The 19,504-nt window shown below is 48.2% G+C and overlaps 1 protein-coding gene across 1 annotated transcript in view; it reads right to left on the bottom strand.

Moving 5' to 3' along the window:
* Positions 1-11,242: 11,242 nt before the first annotated feature.
* Positions 11,243-19,504, bottom strand: part of MLLT1 (MLLT1 super elongation complex subunit) — a 34,708-nt gene continuing 26,446 nt past the window's right edge. Inside the window, exons 11-12 of the mRNA XM_079960709.1 lie at positions 18,132-18,203; positions 11,243-15,991 (exon numbers count right to left, since the gene is read on the bottom strand). Coding sequence (XP_079816835.1) covers positions 15,863-15,991; positions 18,132-18,203 — 201 coding nt within the window. The 3' untranslated portion in view covers positions 11,243-15,862. The remainder of the gene's footprint in view (positions 15,992-18,131; positions 18,204-19,504) is intronic.

Below are 19,504 nucleotides of genomic sequence, written 5' to 3'. Positions count from 1 at the left end.
ATTGTTGGTGTTCCTCATTCTATCCACAAAGTGGAAAAAACTGCTGCAGGTTCAAAGTCTTTGTGGGGCAATGACGAAGTGCTATCCTTGTAAAACCAGTTTTATGTTGCAGTTTAAGAAACGGGGTTAAAAATAAAGAAATGCATCTTGTTCCGTTCATATTTTAGTGTTAAAGGTAAAGGGACCCCTGACCATTAAGTCTAGTCGTGACCGACTCTGGGGTTGCGATGCTCATCTCGCTTTATTGGCCAAGGGAGCCGGCGTACAGCTTCCGGGTCATGTGGCCAGCATGACTAAGCCGCTTCTGGCGAACCAGAGCAGCGCATGGAAACACCGTTTACCTTCCCGCCAGAGCGGTACCTATTGATCTACTTGCACTTCGACATGCTTTCGAACTGCTAGGTGGGCAGGAGCAGGGACTGAACAACGGGAGCTCATCCCGTCGCGGAGATTTGAACCGCCGACCTTCTGATCGGCAAGTCCTAGGCTCTGTGGTTTAACCCACAGCGCCACCCGCGTCCCCTTTTAGTGTTACAAAGCTGTTAATTGAAACCAGCTGCGCTGAGCAAATTTAGCTACAGGCACTGGGCACAAAAGGTGAGCAACCGCCTGGCTAACACCCACCAACCTTCAGATTAATTTTTCTTTTTAAGAATATGCTGTGCATTTGGAGTTCACCTTGTTGGAGACGCACCACTGATCAAAACAATCTTTTCACAAGCATCTACTTGGCCATACAGTGGTACCTCGGGTTACATAGGCTTCAGGTTACAGACTCTGCTAACCCAGAAATAATACCTCGGGTTAAGAACTTTGCTTCAGAATGAGAACAGAAATCATGCTCTGGCGGCAGCAGGAGGCCCCATTAGCTAAAGTGGTGCTTCAGGTTAAGAGCAGTTTCAGTTTAAGAACGGCCCTCCAGAACAAATTAAGTACTTAACCGGAGGTACCACTGTAGTGAGGGATGCAGGTGGCGCTGTGGGTTAAAGCCTCAGCGCCTAGGGCTTGCCAATCGAAAGGTCGGCGGTTCGAATCCCTGCGGCGGGGTGCGCTCCCGCTGCTCGGTCCCAGCGCCTGCCAACCTAGCAGTTTGAAAGCACCTCCGGGTGCAAGTAGATAAATAGGAACCGCTTACCAGCGGGAAGGTAAACGGCGTTTCCGTGTGCGGCTCTGGCTCGCCAGAGCAGCGATGTCACGCTGGCCACGTGACCCGGAAGTGTCTCCGGACAGCGCTGGCCCCTGGCCTCTTAAGTGAGATGGGCGCACAACCCCAGAGTCTGTCAAGACTGGCCCGTACGGGCAGGGGTACCTTTACCTTTACCTTTTACCACTGTAGTGAGAACAGAATGCTGGACTACATGGGCTGCTGGCAAGCTTATTATGCTAACCGACGAGTAGCAAGGAACTACTAGCAGATGAGCACAGGACATGGGTGGCGCTGTGGTCTAAACCACAGAGCCTAGGGTTTGCTGATCAGAAAGTCGGCGGTTTGAATCCCCGCGACGGGGTGAGCTCCCGTTGCTCAGTCCCTGCTCCTACCAACCTAGCAGTTCGAAAACATGTCAAAGTGCAAGTAAATAAATAGATACCACTCCGGCAGGAAGGTAAACGGCGTTTCCGTGCCGCTGCTCTGGTTCGCCAGAAGCGGCTTAGTCCTGCTGGCCACATGACCTGGAAGCTGTACGCCGGCTCCCTCAGCCAAGAAAGTGAGATGAGCGTTGCAACCCCAGAGTCTTCTGCAACTAGACTTAACGGCCAGGGGTCCCTTTACCTTTTTACTAGCAGATGAAATGAGAAAAAGGAAGGCTTCCCTAGATCTGCATTTTTGTCTGCAAGAGAGCCAGTTCCCAAGAGAGGAAGAGAAAAAGCAAGTTGTATTTTTGCATCGACACCAGCGACTTCTGCTTTGGAGACTAAAGCCAGCGACAGCAGTCACAGAAGAGAGACACCCACACACTTCTCTCGGAGTTAAAAATGACATTTCCTGCCCTATCACAGGAAATGTGCTGAAGCAAAGGTAATTTTTCAAATTCCGGATGTCACACCTAAATGGCCCCTTCTTTAGAAAGCATTGCTTCAAAATGTGGTACGTCGATTCCGGGCGGCCCCTGTTCCTCTCCCCAAAACACCCCGGCTGATTCTGCTGAAGGGAGACCTCAGCCCCCAAATCTGACCCCCCCCCCCAAAAAAAGGATGACCTCACAGAGGAAAGGGGCACGAAAAACGCTTTGCAAAAAGTGACCTCCTTTCTCAAATTAAGTTGGCTAGCTCGTCTCTCATAGACACATAGGCTTCCATACAAAATACACATATAGTGGTACCTCGGGTTACATACGCTTCAAGTTACACACTCCGCTAACCCAGAAATAGTGCTTCAGGTTAAGAACTATGCTTCAAGATGAGAACAGAAATCGTGCACCGGCAACGCGGCGGCAGCAGGAGGCCCCATTAGCTAAAGTGGTGCTTCAGGTTAAGATCAGTTTCAGGTTAAGAACGGACCTCTGGAACGAATTAAGTACTTAACCCGAGGTACCACTGTACAGCAAGAGGCAGTGGATGGGGCAGGGGAGAACGGGAGGCCAGAATTTCAGCTTTCCCCCTGCCCTCTCTGCATGAGGGTTGTGGGAACCTGTGGACCCTTCAAATGTGACTTAACAACAGCTCTCACCCCCCTTAAAATAAACGATAATACGAACAGAGTAAAAACGGTAAGTATGACAGATGAAAAATGCATTTAAACAGGAAAAATAAATAAAACGGAGGTACAATGGGGAAGAAAACTCAGAAAAGAACCACATTCAAAGACTGTATATGAAAAGAAGGAAAGAGGGAGAGTCAATTAATTCAGTTCTCAATAAAGCCCATCGTTCCTTGATGATTGATCGTGTTGGCTGCTGGGAACTGGAGTCCCATAACATGGGTGTGGAGGGGGGGGGCACAGTTCTGCCATCCTACAATGCTCAGGGGATAACTAATCTCCATCTGTCTAAGCCTACCTCACAGGGTTGATAAAATTGGGAGGTTTAGCAAGGGGCGGAGTAGGGGGCTGAACTCCTGCAAACCTGAACTTATTTCAGGGCATTATTTAATTCCCTGCAGCTGCTACAGTTCCATTTCCAGCTGTTTTTCCCTCTTTTCTTTAAGCTTTTAGGGTACAAATGTCTATCAGGGCTGAACATCTGCCACCAGCCAGCCCCCCTTCCCACCCATTTCTCACAAAGCTTCAACTCACCCCCACCCAACCCAAAAGCCCACCCACCCAAATTAACACTAGACCTGTGTGGACCCCTTTTCCTTTCCTCTATTCGGGACCCTTACGGAACAGGCGCAGCCCCTACAAGCCTGTTTCCTCAATGAGGGGTTTTTCAAGCCCACCTCCCCCCCAAAAATCCTGGAGCTCTTGAAAAAAGTAGCTGTAAACCACTGTACACAGCCCCCCTCCCCACCCAGAAACTAGTTTAAAAGGAAGAGCCCCCAGGCAACCCAAGCCTCACATGCACCAAATTTAAATGCAGTGTGCTCTTAATATTTTACTGCCACTACCAGAAGCAGCTATATCATCCTATATATCATTAACTCATATACCTTCACACCTAAGGTCCAAGGGCGGGTTAATATTAAGACGCCAATTTTTAGAAAACGGGTTATAATTAACCAAAAGTTGAGAGGGGGGGGGAAACGACATATTTTACAACCCTCTTTTCCCTACAATAAAACCCCAGGGCAGCTTTCTCAAGTATCAAGGAAGGTACAATAAAGCTGAATTGCAACCATTCATATTTATGATGATGATGATGATTTTATATATAATGTTTATTGAATGGTTTTATGTTACAAAAAACACTACAGCCATGCTACCACTAAATATAACTACGAAATAAAACTTACATACATCAATCTTTAGTTTATTTATTTACCGTCTTATTTCCTCCCAAACATTTTTGATTATTCATTGAATTTGTCTGCATTTTTAACCCCTCCTCCCACGGAGGTCTATGAAGCACACAAATTGTCCCCAGCTCCAAAAAGTACGCATTCCACTCCATAAACCTCCCCCACCCGCAAAAAAATGGGAAAAAATTGAGCTAAAATCTCCCTACCTCTCTCGCCTGCCTGTTGAGAATAGCTTCTGCCGCAGAACAAGCGGCGTGCGCGGCCCCTTTAAAGGCTGGAGGCGTGGCCTGTAAAACGGGGGCGTGGCCTCGCCCCCTCCACATCTGTCGCTGCCTTTTCCATTGGCTGGAGGACGGGCGCGCGAGGCGGGCGGCGCCATCTTGGGAGCGGGCGCGAGGCTCAGCTGCGCTTCATTCACCAGCCGGCGGCCACGCCCTGCTTCTGCGCACGCGCGAGCGCCTCTTTATGTATCGCTGCCGAGTAACCCCCGGTCATTGACCTCCCCGGTTAGCTGAATGAATGAATGAATGAATGGGCGAGCGGCTGGCAGCGAATGAATGGGAAGCCCGCCGCCACGTGGCTCTGGATTGTGGCTCCTGGACGAGGGGGGCGGGGGAAGGAAGGGAGGTGAAAACCGGAGACGGGAGACCAGTTTTAAGTACAGTATAAGGCGAGTGGCCCGCGGAACTCCTGGCTGCGTGATGCGGCGGTAGTGGTTGCTGCAAGCCAATTATTATTATTATTATTATTATTATTAATTAATTAATACCCCGCCCATCTGGTTGGTCTTCCCCAGCCACTCTGGGCAGCTTCCAACAAAATATTAAAATGCATACTGCATAAAACATTAAAAGCGTCCCTGTATGCCACAAGTTGCTTATTTTGTGAGGTCTTTCTTTAGCAAGGTGGCTTCAAATTGCATTTTAATCAACTTGTTTTTATTATTGGTTGTTAGCCGGTCTTGGCTGGGGAGGGCGGGGTATAAATAAAAATTTCTTATTATTTTTCATTATTACAAGATAACAAAACGCCCGGAAATAACTACAAAACAAACGAAAGCAATAGCAGCTGAAGTTTTATTTATTTTTCCCCAAAGTGCAGCGCAGTTCCTCCCCACCCGCCCGTCCAAGCTAAATGGTCTCATCCATGGGCGTTGCCGGGGGGGGGAACTGCCCCCGCTAGATAAAGTAAAACGATAGAAATAATATTTAAATACTTAACTGACCAGTCACGTCGGTTCTGCCCCCCCCGCCAACAAAATTCCTGGCTACGCCCATGGTCTCATTTGCTATATGATATCCGTATTCAAACGATTGTTCAAGGTGGGAGGCGGCACCCGTTATGATTATTATTTTCCACAGAAATACCTGTCATCTTCCAGCGAAATGATTGTAATAGGAAACCTGCTCCCCCAAGAAAAATGTTGTTATGGGCAAGGTAAGAGTCCCTGTTTTATCGTGTTGTGATTCCTGAAATGCAAGGGCAATGTAATTATATGATGGGAGTTTTCTCCCGGAAATATTTACTGCCCTGTATTTACCGTATTTTTCGCCCCATAGGACGCACTTTCCCCCCTCCAAAAATGAAGGGGAAATGTGTGTGCGTCCTATGGGGCGAATGCAGGCTTTCGCTGAAGCCTGGAGAGCGAGACATGGTTTGGGCTTCAGGCAATATCCGCAAGCAGTGGGAGCCCGGCGGGAAGTCACGACGGTCTCCCAAGGCTTGCGGAAAGCTGCCTGTTCTGTGGGCTGGAGGGGGGGGGAAATAATTTCCCCCCCTTTATTTCCCCCCTCCAAAACTAGGTGCATCCTATGGGCCGGTGCGTCCTATAGGGCGAAAAATACGGTAATCACCTGCTGCTTTTAAAAACAAAGCTCTTACTAACTGGTTTATTTTTTAAAAAACCCAAAACCATCTTGCAATTGTTATTTAAAAATATTTAACAATGTTGCTGTTTTAAAGAGCAGAGTGGAGACTTTGGCTATCATTATTAACAGGCTACTTTGTGTATTAGTTGGATATAAACACACACAAAGCCCCTTGTGGCTCATTGTCTTAGCCAGGCAGGCTTCTGGGAGTTGCCAGCAGATTGTAGAAGATGAAGAAATCTCCATTGAAGGTTGCCTGGCTGATTGTTTTGGTCTTCCCGTCCACACTCTTCTGTGATCCATGCGACGGTCACCTCCAGGCTTGACTTCTGTAATTTGCTCCATGCGGGGCTGCCCTTGAAGCTGTCCCAGAAACTCCAGCGGGTGCAGAATGCAGCAGCGAGGCTCCTCACGGGGTCCCTGCCGTGGGAGCATATTCACCCAGTGCTTTTCCAGCTGCACTGGCTCCCGGTGGAGTACAGGAACAGATTTAAGGTGCTGCTTTTGACCTTGAAAGCCCTTCACGGCCTAGGACCCTCGTACCTACAGGACCGCCTCTCCCGGTATGCTCCACGGAGGACCTTAAGGTCCATAAATAGCAACACCCTAGAGGTCCCAGGCTCTAAGGAAGTTAGATTGGCTTCGACCAGAGCCAGGGCCTTTTCAACACTGGTGGGCGCTCTGCCTCATGAGACCAGGGCCCTGCAGGATCTGATTTCTTTCCGCAGGGCCTGTAAGACAGAGTTGTTCCACCTGGCCTTTGGCTTGGAGCCAATTTGATTCCCTCCCCCTCTTTCTTTTTCCTTTCTCCTCCTGCGATGAGGCTACATTTTAATATTTTAATGTTTCAATATTTTAATGTTGTATTTTAATTTTGTTTTTAAGTTGTATTCATTCAACTTGTTTTTATTATTGCTTGTCAGCCGCCCTGAGCCCGACATTGGCTGGGGAGGGTGGGGTATAAATAAAAATTATTATTATTATTATTATTATTATTATTATGGTCCAGGTCTCACAGCTGTGGTTAATTGCATCCACATTGCACATATAACCGTTTCAAAGCACATGGTTTTCGTCCCAGTATCAAGAACTGTTTACCCCTCACGGAACTACAATTCCCAGCATCTTCCGCAAACTAAAATAGCCAAGATTCTTTGGGGGGGGGAGCCCATTGTGCTTTAAATGTGTACTAAATGAGAAAAGGTTTGAGTAGAAACACTTTGGAAGTTGAGGTGGGAAGTCAACTCATGAAACAATGTGAAAACATTTGAAAAATTAAAAGAAATGTTACAAGAAAATAAAAATGTGTATTAAATGCATGACACTGATGATGTTTGTTTGGGGGCTGCACTGCAAGCCCCAACTAGGTGGGTGGGTGGGAGATAGACTTTGGGATTTTAGCATTTATGAGTAATATTTGGACAGCCTTTCAGGAAAGACTAAATTTAGCCAGAACGTTACCAGTTTATAAACCATTAAGACTTGCTGGAGGTTTATTTTATTTTCCATCTTCATTTTGAAACTTCAAGGCAATTGTACCTTTCAATTAAAAAAAAAAAAAAAACAACAGTTGGGAAATTTGGGAAGAATATTCCCAAAAACTGTTCTGCAACTTGATTTTTGTGTGTTTTTTATAGTGTGATTTTTGTGTGTGTGAACTGCCCTGAAATCTACGGGTACAGGGCGGTCTACAAGTTCAATAAAAATAAATAAAATCTGCTGCCCCACTGAATAATGCCGCCCGAGGCAGTTGCCTCATGGGCGGGAACTCGGATGAATTTCATGCTTAAGTTTTAATGGCAGAGTCAAACGCTGAGATGCAGTTCAAAACCAGGGCACAACTGTTAGAGGGAAGATGTGTTGAGTCACAATTATCTGTATCTTTCAACTATCTCCGATTGTTCATGGAGTTTGTCATGCTAAAAGGCACAATCTCTCTCTCTCTGTGTGTATGTATACAATATATATATATTCTCTCTGCTATGGTGGTCTTGATAGCACTCTGCTGTATCTGATTTATGAAATGGAACCTCCATATATCAAGGGACTCTACCGCTGTATTCCATTCCGTAGAGGGTGGGCGAGAAACCACCACTTGAGCGCCAGCTACTGTACGTTCTGCCTGGGCTCTGCTTAGGTCCCATTTCTCATACAACCAAGATGGCTGCCTTCCATTCCAAGTTATGGGATGTTGTTAGTAGAGGCAGGAAGCATAGTTCCCCGCACCCCACCCCTTTTCGGGTTTTGCATCCTCCACAATGCCACAGGCCTACTGGCATTTTTCCAGGGCAGCGTGTGTGTTTGTGTTGAGAGTGGGAGAGAGAAAGGATGGTGGCAGAGGTGGTTTTCAGAGGTGGCCACCTTCATAACGTTTCTAAGAAAAATGTACTCCGATAAATTTGGAACCCACAGGAAGAATCATAGAATCATAGAGCTGGAAGAGACCACAAGGGCCATCGAGTCCAACCCCCTGCCAAGCAGGAAACACCATCAGAGCACTCCTGACATATGGTTGTCAAGCCTCTGCTTAAAGACCTCCAAAGAAGGAGACTCCACCACGCTCCTTGGCAGCAAATTCCACTGTCAAACAGCTCTTACTGTCAGGAAGTTCTTCCTAATGTTTAGGTGGAATCTTCTTTCTTGTAGTTTGGAGCCATTGCTCCATGTCCGCTTCTCTGGAGCAGCAGAAAACAACCTTTCTCCCTCCTCTATGTGACATCCTTTTATACATTTGAACATGGCTATCATATCACCCCTTAACCTCCTCTTCTCCAGGCTAAACATGCCCAGCTCCCTTAGCCGTTCCTCATAAGGCATCTTCCTCATAAAGGAAGAGATGGGTGGGAACTTATGGGGGAAGTAGAGTCCAAAGGAAACAAGCTCCAGCTGAACCTCTAGGTCATGGGTAGGCAAACTAAGGCCCTGTGGCCAGATCCGGCCCAATCGCCTTCTAAATTCGGCCCGCGGACGGTCCGGGAATCAGCGTGTTTTTACAGGAGTAGAATGTGTGCTTGCATCTCTGGGTTATTTGTGGGGCATAGGAATTTGTTCATTCCCCCCCCCCCTTCAAAATATAGTCCAGCCCCCCACAAGGTCTGAGGGGCCCTGCTGAAAAAGTTTGCTGACCCCTGCTCTAGGTGGTGGTGGTGGAAATGGAGACCATCAAGAGAAACATCACCAAAAATGCCGTCGCTTGTGACTCTCTCACCTTTATTTCATGTTTTCTTTTTCCTATAAAACTCCTCCATAAATTTCACAAATTTAACAAAACAAAACAAAAAAAAAAAGGCGTAAAAGTCAGGACAAAAAAACCCCCAATCCCTTAACTTATTACAAACATTCCCCCCCCCCCCCTTTCCAGGTTTCATTTCGGAATAATGGGCTAGGCTCATTTATTACACCAGAGCAAAGAACTTCCCTCCCCCCCCCCGCCCTAGCCCAAAAGTACTTTTAATATCCTCTGTACATAGACCAGGTATTTAATACCTTTGCTTCCAGCAGAAGACAGCCTTAAAAAAATTACACACCAGCGAGAGGATCAAGTACTCAGTCGCTTCCTTCAAGAGTGCAAAACTCCCATCTCTCTTTTTTTTTTTTGTTCTCAAGGCCTTTACACACTCATGACACCCCCACCCCCAGCCAATTAAAATTAGATATGTGTTATGACTATTCAAGGAGCATGGTTAGGGATATGCGTACATTACAATAAAAAGGGAGGGGGGAATCTGAATACAGCAACCTGTATACATTATATGCAATTTTTCTTAATTTGCATATTCTTCTGGTATTGCTAATCATGGGGGGTGGCAAAGAGATATGAAAAGCCCCTCCCGTAACCACAGGAAACCTTAGCTAGCCCTCACCAGACATTTCCCCACCTACTGGTAAGAATACGAACTGGAATCTTGCCGATTTTAACTATTTTTTTTTGGAAAAAAGCAAAGTCCTGAGATTCTCAGGAAGATTAATTCCGGAACCGACAGCACCTTTCATACTCAGTTCTGTTCTAGCACGAAATGGCAGTGGACACACAACTTTTAACACGACGGACAGATTTTCCTAGGATGCTTCCAAGACCAGAAGCATCTCTGATTGCACCCGGGGAGTGCAGATCTGGCCATAATTAAAAACACTTTTAAAATCCTATTTCTTTCCATGGGTGGGTGCACCTCCCCTGTCAAAGTAGCAGCGGTGTTTCCAAAAAAATCACCAAAGTGGAAACAGACTGGAGAGCACTTTTGGCTTGCTGTTTGGACAGAACCTGGGGGTGGGGGTGGGGGCAAACTCATGGAGGGCAGAACTTTTTTTTGGAGACGGGCCCCACTTTGAGCGATGAACTCAGACCCTCATCTCTTCCCAACGGCTGCTCATGGGGGAAGAGGACACAGCAGCTGAAATGGGTAACTGGAACAGCTGCGTCTCTCTCAGCTGGTTCCAAGGTTCTTGTGGCTAAAACGCTTCCTGTAAAGTCATGGGTACAGCAGATGGAAGCTCTCTAAATCTCTGCTGAGTACCAGGAATGGACACCAGGCCTGCGGGGAAACCCAAACTAATTTGGAGCACAAATCTTTCCTTCTGCCTGGCACATTTAAAAAGGGAAGTCTGGAGGGGGGGAAATGGTGGGGGGAACCAAACACTTTTGAAATATTTGTTCTGAGCAGTAGCTAAAATTAACGTTTGCTGCATTAAAAAAGGGTGTTTCCCCACTAGAAACAAAACATTCCTTCTATTTCTACCGTTCCTCAGCTCAAGCAGAACTTGCATTCTGGCTGAATTGCACCGTCCATTTGTTCCTATTTTCATTTTCGTTCCTATTTGCTAAGTGGCAAAAAAGAGACCAGGCTTAAAAAACAATCTGGTAGATGAAGCCAAGCTGCGAGACCAGCCCACCAATTTCATCAGTTAGCCTTGGGAGGTAGCCAGCTGAAATGGCACAGCTACTGGGGCCTGACATAAGGCCAGGTTGCTCCCCCCTCAAATGACAGAAGGCCGGGATCTCATCTGACATGGCAGAGAGTCTCAAAGGCCAAACTTCATCTACCGCATTTTTCGCTCTATAAGACGCACTTTTCCCCCTTCAAAAATTAAGGGGAAATGTGTGTGTCTCTTATGGAGCGAATGCAGGCTCCTTGGCTTCAGCGATAGCAACGCGAAGCCTCTGAAGCGCAGAGGGAGAGCTCCCCCTGCACTCCGGAGGCTTTGCGTTGCTTTTGCTGAAGCCGCCTGAAGCCCCCAGAGCACAGCGGGAACTCCCACTGCGCTCCGGAGACTTCAGGCAGCTATCCGCAAGCCTTTGGAGCGCCGCAGGAGTTCCCGCTGCGCTCTGAAGGCTTGCGGATAGCTGCCCGAAGCCCCCGGAGCGCTTCCCTCTTGCTCTCCAGGCTTCACTTCGCTGGAGAGGCGCTGCACAGTTTTCCCTCTCTGCGCAGCACCCCTTCAGCGAAGCGGGAGGAGAAATGGAAGGGGCTCCTTTTTTTCCCCCTGTTCACCCCCTCCTATGGTCCGGTGCGTCCTATGGAGCAAAAAATACGGTATTTCCTGAGCGCCTCCAAAGCTCCGCATGACTGTAGGGGCCGCCTCCTTTCTTTCGTGCCACACTTGTCAGAATATTATACATGTGCTCAGCGCTGCCAAGCGTATTTATTTATTTCATAAAACTGTATGCACTGCTTGATTGTAAAAACCTCAGAGTGGTTTGCGGAACCTTGAAGGAAGCCTTTAAGTTGCCACTCTACAGTGTTGCATTTCTGCTTTTAAAAGAGAGCCCAGACCTACCCGTTAAATCTTAGCAGCGCACAGATGGCTTAAGAACCTCCAGATTGTAACACTGCCGCGGGGAATCATACAAGCAGCCGTTTAGATGCCTGAATCAGGTACTGTGCAGCTGTTAACACTGAAACATATCTATAATAATTATTTGAATGGAAAACGGAAAGAGCCCATGCTTATAGCTGTAGGATTTTGTGCTCAGAGATGTATAGAATCCACTCCAGACTCTTTTTAAAGTGGCAGCATTGCATATATTTTGCTTTCCCCCAAATTTCTCTTAAAAACAAAACAAACAGGGGGGAAATAGCTTTCAAGTCTCTAAAATTTCCACATCTACTGAAAACACTTCCTTCCCCCTCCCCGCCCATCCCACAGCTTTAAAACTCCTAACATCTCACATCTACTTAACACCATTGGGCCAAAATGAAGAGGACAAGACGGATACGAAGATTTAGGTGGAGAGAGAGAGAGAGAGAGAGAGAGAGAGAGAGAGATCGGGTTTGCCCAACCAAAAACACCATCCATTTTAACCATTCCCCGAAATAGGCCCTTTAATACAAAAACCGAAAGACAGGTAACAGACTTAAAGCGCTGTCAGTTTCAAGGAACGAAAGAGGAAGGGGAGGAAGAGAGAAAGATCCTAAAGAAGTCACCCATTTGGAAAGACCCCCCCCCCCATTCCTCACCACGCTTCCCTTTGGGGCGATTTTTCAGACGCCAAAGATAGGTAAAACCATCCAGTTTCCCCATCTGTGTTACAGCTACCCATGGACGCTCTCACTCAAGACACATGCACACACAAGAACAGCACAATGGACCCACAAACACAGCAGCCATTCTAAGAGAAAGAATCTACAACGGAATGGAGGAGAAGGAGGAGGAGGAGGAGGGTGGAACACCAGTATCATAAAACCCCAAATCTGCTCAACTGGCATTTGGGCTCCAGTCCCAGCTGTACAGCCTCAAAGGCTTATGGAAATAAAAAAGAGGAGGTTCGGAGGTTCGGGTGGGGGAGAACAGGAAGGGGGGAAAATCAGATCACAAGGAAGTCCTTTGGTGACCAAAACAGCTACGAGGGGCACCAATGGGGTGCGAGGAAGTGGGGGTCGTTCTTTAAAAAAACAAAACCTATAAAATACATTTTTTAATAGTGGAAGAAAACACCCTCCCCAACTTCTTACAAATGTTCATTCCGCGCCCCCCCCCCCGAGCGATTAATACTTAAGTTTCGGGCGAGGCTGCCCTGACCAAAGAGAGCCCCCACCTCTTCTCGCTCGCCCAAGAATGCAGCTGCCTGGGGGGGGGGGGCAACATCCAGGAGGCAGCACGGAGAGGAAAGGCTTCTCCGCCACCCCCCCCCCCCCGAGTGCCGTTTGTTCTCAAGGCAACTTCCAAACGCAAAGAGACAACAACATCTGGAATGAATGGATACTGGCAAAAGCGGAGTGTTTGGGGAGCCGGAGAGAGCTGTGCGGGGGGTTGACAAGAAATGCCTGTTCTTGCTTTGGAAAGGAGGAGGCCTCGGAGTACCCATGGCTGGAAGCGGGCCTCATCCTGAGGCTGCACGGCATCCGCGCCAAGCACAGCAAGGCAGCGTTGCTGAGCTCCAGGGGTGCTGCAAGGTCCTTGTAACAAAACCGGGGACACAAATGTGTGTGGGTGTATATCTATACGTATACATACACATGCTCAGACATATGTATACACACAAATTTAGAGGCAAGCCAGCTAGAGGCACGCCCCAGATAAATTAATTCAGTTAAAATCCCATCCCAAATCATTCTCTCTTCAATTCTTTTAATCCCAATTCCATTTCCCCCAGCAGATGCTGCTCAAGGTCAATTTGCTTCCTCAATTATGTCCCCCATTCATTAACCTCAAATCGTCTCTAGGTAAGGGTTACGTTTAAAGTTGTTTAGTCTCTTCGATCATCCTGCCAGCTGTTTTAAGAACTGGTTCTGTGTTTTATTTAAGAGTAGGTCACCTGGGTAAAGAGTGGTGTAGAAGTAAATTTTTGCCACACTGGGAACCCCTTTCAGGCCAATTCATTAGGCACCCAGAAACCTTTGGGGAACTTTGAGAAAGAACTATGGGGCCCATGCCTCACAAGCCCCCTCCCTCCGCTAGCAGCGCCCCCATCAGACTCAAAGTGGAAGCACCTCCACAAACACAAAAGCTCTCCTACTATTTTCAGTTTCTTTTCTGTTGGCACAGCAGAGTCCTCTCTGGAATCCCCCAAATTCTGAGGCTCAGAACGACTGGCCAGATACGAGACGCAGCTGAGTCATTGCAACAGAGCAGCTCTGGAAGTTGGCATTTTATAAAGACAAACAAGAGCACACGGACAAAGTTAAAAAAGGAAAGCTCAAAACAGGATTCGGGGTCAACATGACCTAACACAGATCAACTTATTGCCACATAAGAGTTGTAACTTTTGCATGGGGCTGGGGGAAGTGGGGAAGGAACCCAGAAGAGACTAAGACTGGGCAGGTTTAAAAAACACCCGTCCCCCCCAACACAGCAACACACAAGCCGCAAAGCCCCCCCGAGCACTCACTTTAGGACTCCTAAGAGAGCTCAAAGCGAAATATTCTGGCCAATCCCACACCCCACCTCCCGCAACACAAACAGCATCACCACCAGTAGTCCTGTAACATTTGGCAAAAGATTTAAGACTCTCGTTTGGAAGGTAAGCTGCGCCTCGAAAATGCTAAAACCGTGTGTGTTTGCGTACGGGGGTGGGGAGTTTCTGCATACTTCAGGGTCTTCCCCCTGCACCAAGCAAGGAATACTGACAAATATTTCAATTAGTGTTGTCCAGCACCTGCCAAAGTTTGCTTTCGAAACCGTGCAGGTGTTTTAAAAGAAAGAGGAGGAGAAAGACAAACTCTCAGAGTTAGTTTGTCTCTGCCCCACCCCTGGGCCAACTGCTTTCGCAGAAACCGGGGTGGGGTGGGGTGGGGTGGGTGGGGAACGCTTCTCCACAAAACGGGCAATGGCGGTAAACGCGTTTTGGCAAAAGGTTATTTGAACACTGATGGCAAAGAAGGAAAAGGAGAAAGAGCAACACAGATCGGTCCCTTTTGGGGAACGGAGGGAGAAAAAAGAGATCTTCAGGATATTTGCTTGGTTTCCATATGCAAAAAAAATATCTGCCCACAGGTATGTTGAAGAAACAGGTCGAGCTGTACTTTACCCCCCCCCCCCCCGTCTGCCACTGCAACTTTTAAAAAACGAAATGGAAACAGAAACAAAATATCAATGCCCACCCCCCCCCCACGCAAAACCCCTACACAACCCCTTTTGAGACCTTAAGACCCAATTAGGCCCTTCTTACACTTATATATATATATATAAATGACATATATATATATATATGTATACGTCATTCATATAAACATATATATGAATGACAGGACAGGACAGCGTACAGTAACATAGTCCTTACAGTTAAAGCAGATCAAACAGGGGGGAAAGGAACAAGGCTCTTGTTTGGGGGACTGGATCCAGCACCACATCGAAAGCCTCAAGTGCGAGATGGCAGGCGCCGTCAGCGGGCGCAAGTACGTTTTGGAAATCGTCCCACACGCAGAGGACAAGTTCAGGCCGGGGCGCCGCTGCACCCGGGACACAGAACCCACCCCACAATACTTCACTGGCCCCAACAAGGGTGGCTGTCCTCTGGGCAAGTTGTGTGATTCAGCTGCGCCAACGCCTGCCCTGATCTGATCGGAACGTCTCTCCATGTGACCTGGGGTGAGAGGCAGCGGGAAGAGGCAAATGGGGGGTGGGGGGGGGCAAGCCTCGCGATGCCTGCAGGCCGGGTTGTTTTCACGTCCGTAGGTCCCGCGCAGAAACGTCAGCTGAGTTTTATCCCGAACTTAAAAAGAGGATGCCTCAAACGTGCATTCTTTTTTTTTTGAAAAACACACACACATAAGAGAATCTCGTTCTAAAATTTAAAAAGCCGGAATTAAAAAACAGCAACAACCAAACAACCAAGGAGAGCGCGGTGTCGCGGCTAGGACCAGCGCAGCTTTTACTCTACCAGTTCCAAGCAAAGCTTCCGAAGCGAAGGAGGACAGGCCCGCTAAGGGCGAGCGCTCGGCTGAAGCCCAAAAGGAGGAGCGTGGCTGGTGGCGGCGGCAGCAGAAGCGGCGGCAGCAGCAGCAGCAACAGCGTGTTCCTAGAGCGTGGCGGATCCCTAAGGCAGTGCTTCAGGTGAATCGAGAGGATAAGGCGGCGGCCAAGGTCCACGAGTCCATTTCCTGGTACCGAAGAGACGGGGATTCTGGTTTCAAAAAAAAGCGTCCAGCTTCAGGAGCCAAGGGTCACGTAGCCACGGCCTCCAGGTAGCTCTGCAGCTTGCGGACGGTCGTTTCGTCCAAGGAGAACAAGTCAAAGTCGAAGGTTGTGTTGGTGACATTGAAATGTCCAGTTTCCTCAATGAGATTTACAATCTGGGCCGGGGAGGAAAAGGATCGGAGTGAGACACAAATATTCTTTTCCTCCCTTATTAAATTTTCTGTTTTACATTTTAGAATAGTCATTTAAACAACCTTAAAATATCAATGACTTCCCTTCTTCTCTCCCCACGGTTCATTTTGCATAACAGAAATCACTGCATATTTTACATAAACTAAACCATTCAGTATTCCATTATTACATACATCAAAACTTATTTACGCAGTTGAATTTATCTTAACGCTGCCAGCGTTTTCAAATGTGCACAATTTCCCTCCATATATTCAATAAACATTTTCCAATCTTCTTTAAACGTATGTTCTTCTTGTTCTCTTATTCTATATGTTAGGTCTGTTCTGTGCCAACGCAACACAGAGAGTTAGTTCTCTGCCGTTGCTCTCTCTCTCATTGCCTGTCCCACTGCGGAAATTCAGACAGGGACCAATCGTTCACACTTTGCGCACCATTTTAAAAAGCCATGTGCAGTGCTCCCCCCCCCCCCACTTCCTTGGTCTGACCTTCTTGTCTCCATGAAAGGCTGCTTCGCAGCATAGGACACAAACTACCTTGCGTGTATTGCAGCAGAACAACAAGGCAATAGCAAATTGGGAGACTTCAAAGACTGGTCCCTGATGCAGGCTTGCAGACTCTTATCTAAGTCCTGCTGGCAGAACACTTTTCCTGGCTAGAGATGTATTTATCCCCATTAGACATTACTTGTGGGCAAGGTAAAGGTAAAGGTAAAGGTACCCCTGCCCGTACGGGCCAGTCTTGACAGACTCTGGGGTTGTGCGCCCATCTCACTCAAGAGGCCGAGGGCCAGCGCTGTCCGGAGACACTTCCGGGTCACGTGGCCAGCGTGACATCGCTGCTCTGGCGAGCCAGAGCCGCACACGGAAATGCCGTTTACCTTCCCGCTGGTAAGCGGTCCCTATTTATCTACTTGCACCCGGAGGTGCTTTCGAACTGCTAGGTTGGCAGGCGCTGGGACCGAGCAGCGGGAGCGCACCCCGCCGCAGGGATTCGAACCGCCGACCTTTCGATCGGCAAGTCCTAGGCACTGAGGCTTTAACCCACAGCGCCACCTGCGTCCCTACTTGTGGGCAAGGCTAATAGTAATTCAAGCGGGATTGCTGATTTGAAAGGTGTGAAGACAGCCATGGCAAGGCAAAGGCAGACCCCACATCTGCCTGAGAGCAGGAACAAGAGGACTCATAAAAAGTCTTCCCAGGACTTCAAGGGGGGGAAAATCACAGAATCATTTCATCAGAAATCTCCCCGTCCTTTGCCTACATGTAGTTGGGGGGGGGGGAATGCATTTCAGTATTTACCGCATTTTTCGCTCTATAGGACGCACTGGACCATAGGAGGGGGAGAACAGGGGAAAAAATTCTCCCCCTCTCTGCTCAGCGCCCCTTCAGCGAAGCGGCAGGAGAAACGGAGCCCCTTCCATTTCTCCTCCCACTTCACTGAAGGGGTGCTGCGCAGAGAGGGAAAACTGTGCAGCACCTCTCCAGCAAAGCGAAGCCTGGAGAGCAAGAGGGATCGGTGTGCACTGACCCCCCTCGCTCTCCAGGCTTCAGGCGGCTATCCGCAAGCCTTCGGAGCGCAGCGGGAACTCCTGCTGCGCTCCGAAGGCTTGCGGATAGCTGCTTGAAGCCCCTGGACCGCTGCGATCTGGGGGCTTCAGCGAAAGCAACGCGAAGCCTCCGGAGCACGGGGGGAGCTCTCCTTCTGCGCTTCCGAGGCTTCACGTTGCTATCACTGAAGCCAAGGAGCCTGCATTCGCTCCATAGGACGCACACACATTTCCCCTTAATTTTTGGAGGGGGAAAAGTGCGTCCTATAGAGCGAAAAATACGGTAGCTTTCAAACTGCTAGCCTATCCAACTTTTGAGACACGTATGTGCTCCCAGGATAGCTTCTGTTGAATTTGCAAGGCCACAAAAATAACAACAACAAAACAACAACAACTACAGGTTACAGTTGGATATATGCATAAGGTGCCTGAACAAGATAATCTGAAAACAGCAAAAGCAGCAGCACTCATTGCACTGTGGCAAAAGAGAACGTTTAACATTCCACTCTGGCTTCAACTTGAATCCCACACCAAAAAGCCACCTAACAGGTCCTTACCTGCTGAAGCACATTTCGTTCCCGTAAAGCCATCAGCCTCCGATGAAGTTCCACCAACTCATCAGTGTAGGCCTTGGAGAGGGAAGAAGGAACATTAGCAAGGAGAACTTTGTACAGTGGTGCCTTGCAAAGAATCCGTTCCGTGAGTCTCTTCGTCTAGCGGTTTTCTCGTCTTGCGAAGCAAGCCCATTAGCGGCTTAGCGCTATTAGCGGCTTAGCAGATAAGCGGCTTAGAAAAAGGGGGGGGGGGAGGGGGGAAAGTTGGAAAAACTCTCAAGACATTTCCGTCTTGCGAAGCAAGCCCATAGGGAAATTCGTCTTGCGAAGCACCTCCAAAACGGAAAACCCTTTCGTCTAGCGGGTTTTTCGTCTTGCGGGGCACCACTGTATGTTGAGGTTTTCAGACCTCTCGCCAACAAAAAGCTGATTAATGCTCACAGACCCCGATAGCCTGAAGGGCAAATATGCTGCTGCCAGTTCAGGTGGACAGTGGGGAAGGTTTTTGTCCTCCTTTGCAAAAAATGGACACAGTGGGTGGGTGGGTTAGGAGTGGTGCCCAGTGAATTAGAACTCCTATATTGCACATGAGCACATTGTGGAGTTGTACAAAGGCTGAAAGTAACCAAAGTCCGTATAGTTAAAGCTCTGGTTTTCCCAGTAGTGATGTATGGAAGTGAGAGCTGGACCATAAAGAAGGCTGATCGCCAAAGAATGGATGCTTTTGAATTCTGGTGCTGGAGGAGACTCTTGAGAGTCCCATGGACTGCAAGAAGATCAAACTTCTCCATTCTGAAGGAAATCAACCCTGAGTGCTCATTGGAAGGACAGATCCTGAAGCTGAGGCTCCAATACTTTGGCCACCTCATGAGAAGAGAAGACTCCCTGGAAAAGACCCTGATGTTGGGAAAGATGGAGGGCACAAGGAGAAGGGGACGACAGAGGACGAGATGGTTGGACAGTGTTCTCGAAGCTACAAACATGAGTCTGACCGAACTGCGGGAGGCAGTGGAAGACAGAAGTGGCTGGCGTGCTCTGGTCCAGGGGGTCACAAAGAGTCGGACACGACTAAACAACAACAAATGTCTGGAGGGCCGCAACTGTATTCAAGTGTCTCTGGTAGCAGAGCCTGTGTTGCTGCTAGGGCTGAGCAAGAGAGCTATTTGAAGCTTCGCTCCAGCAGCAACAACAACAAAAGCAGCAGCAGCGCACCTACTCTGTATGAAGTTTCCTTATAAAAAGACCAGATCCTCTCCTTTTGTTTCAAAGGAGAAAAAAATAAGAAGGAACCTGATCTCCTGCACCCACCATCTAGATCAGGCACGTCCAACAGGTAGATCTAGATTGTGATCTACTGGTGGTAGAACTCTGACTCC

The sequence above is a fragment of the Podarcis cretensis genome (genome assembly GCF_951804945.1).
Source record: "Podarcis cretensis genome assembly, chromosome: 18".
Taxonomy (NCBI): Eukaryota; Metazoa; Chordata; class Lepidosauria; order Squamata; family Lacertidae; genus Podarcis; species Podarcis cretensis.
Note: the sequence above shows the minus strand (reverse complement) of the source record. Positions and strands in the feature narration are given on the sequence as shown.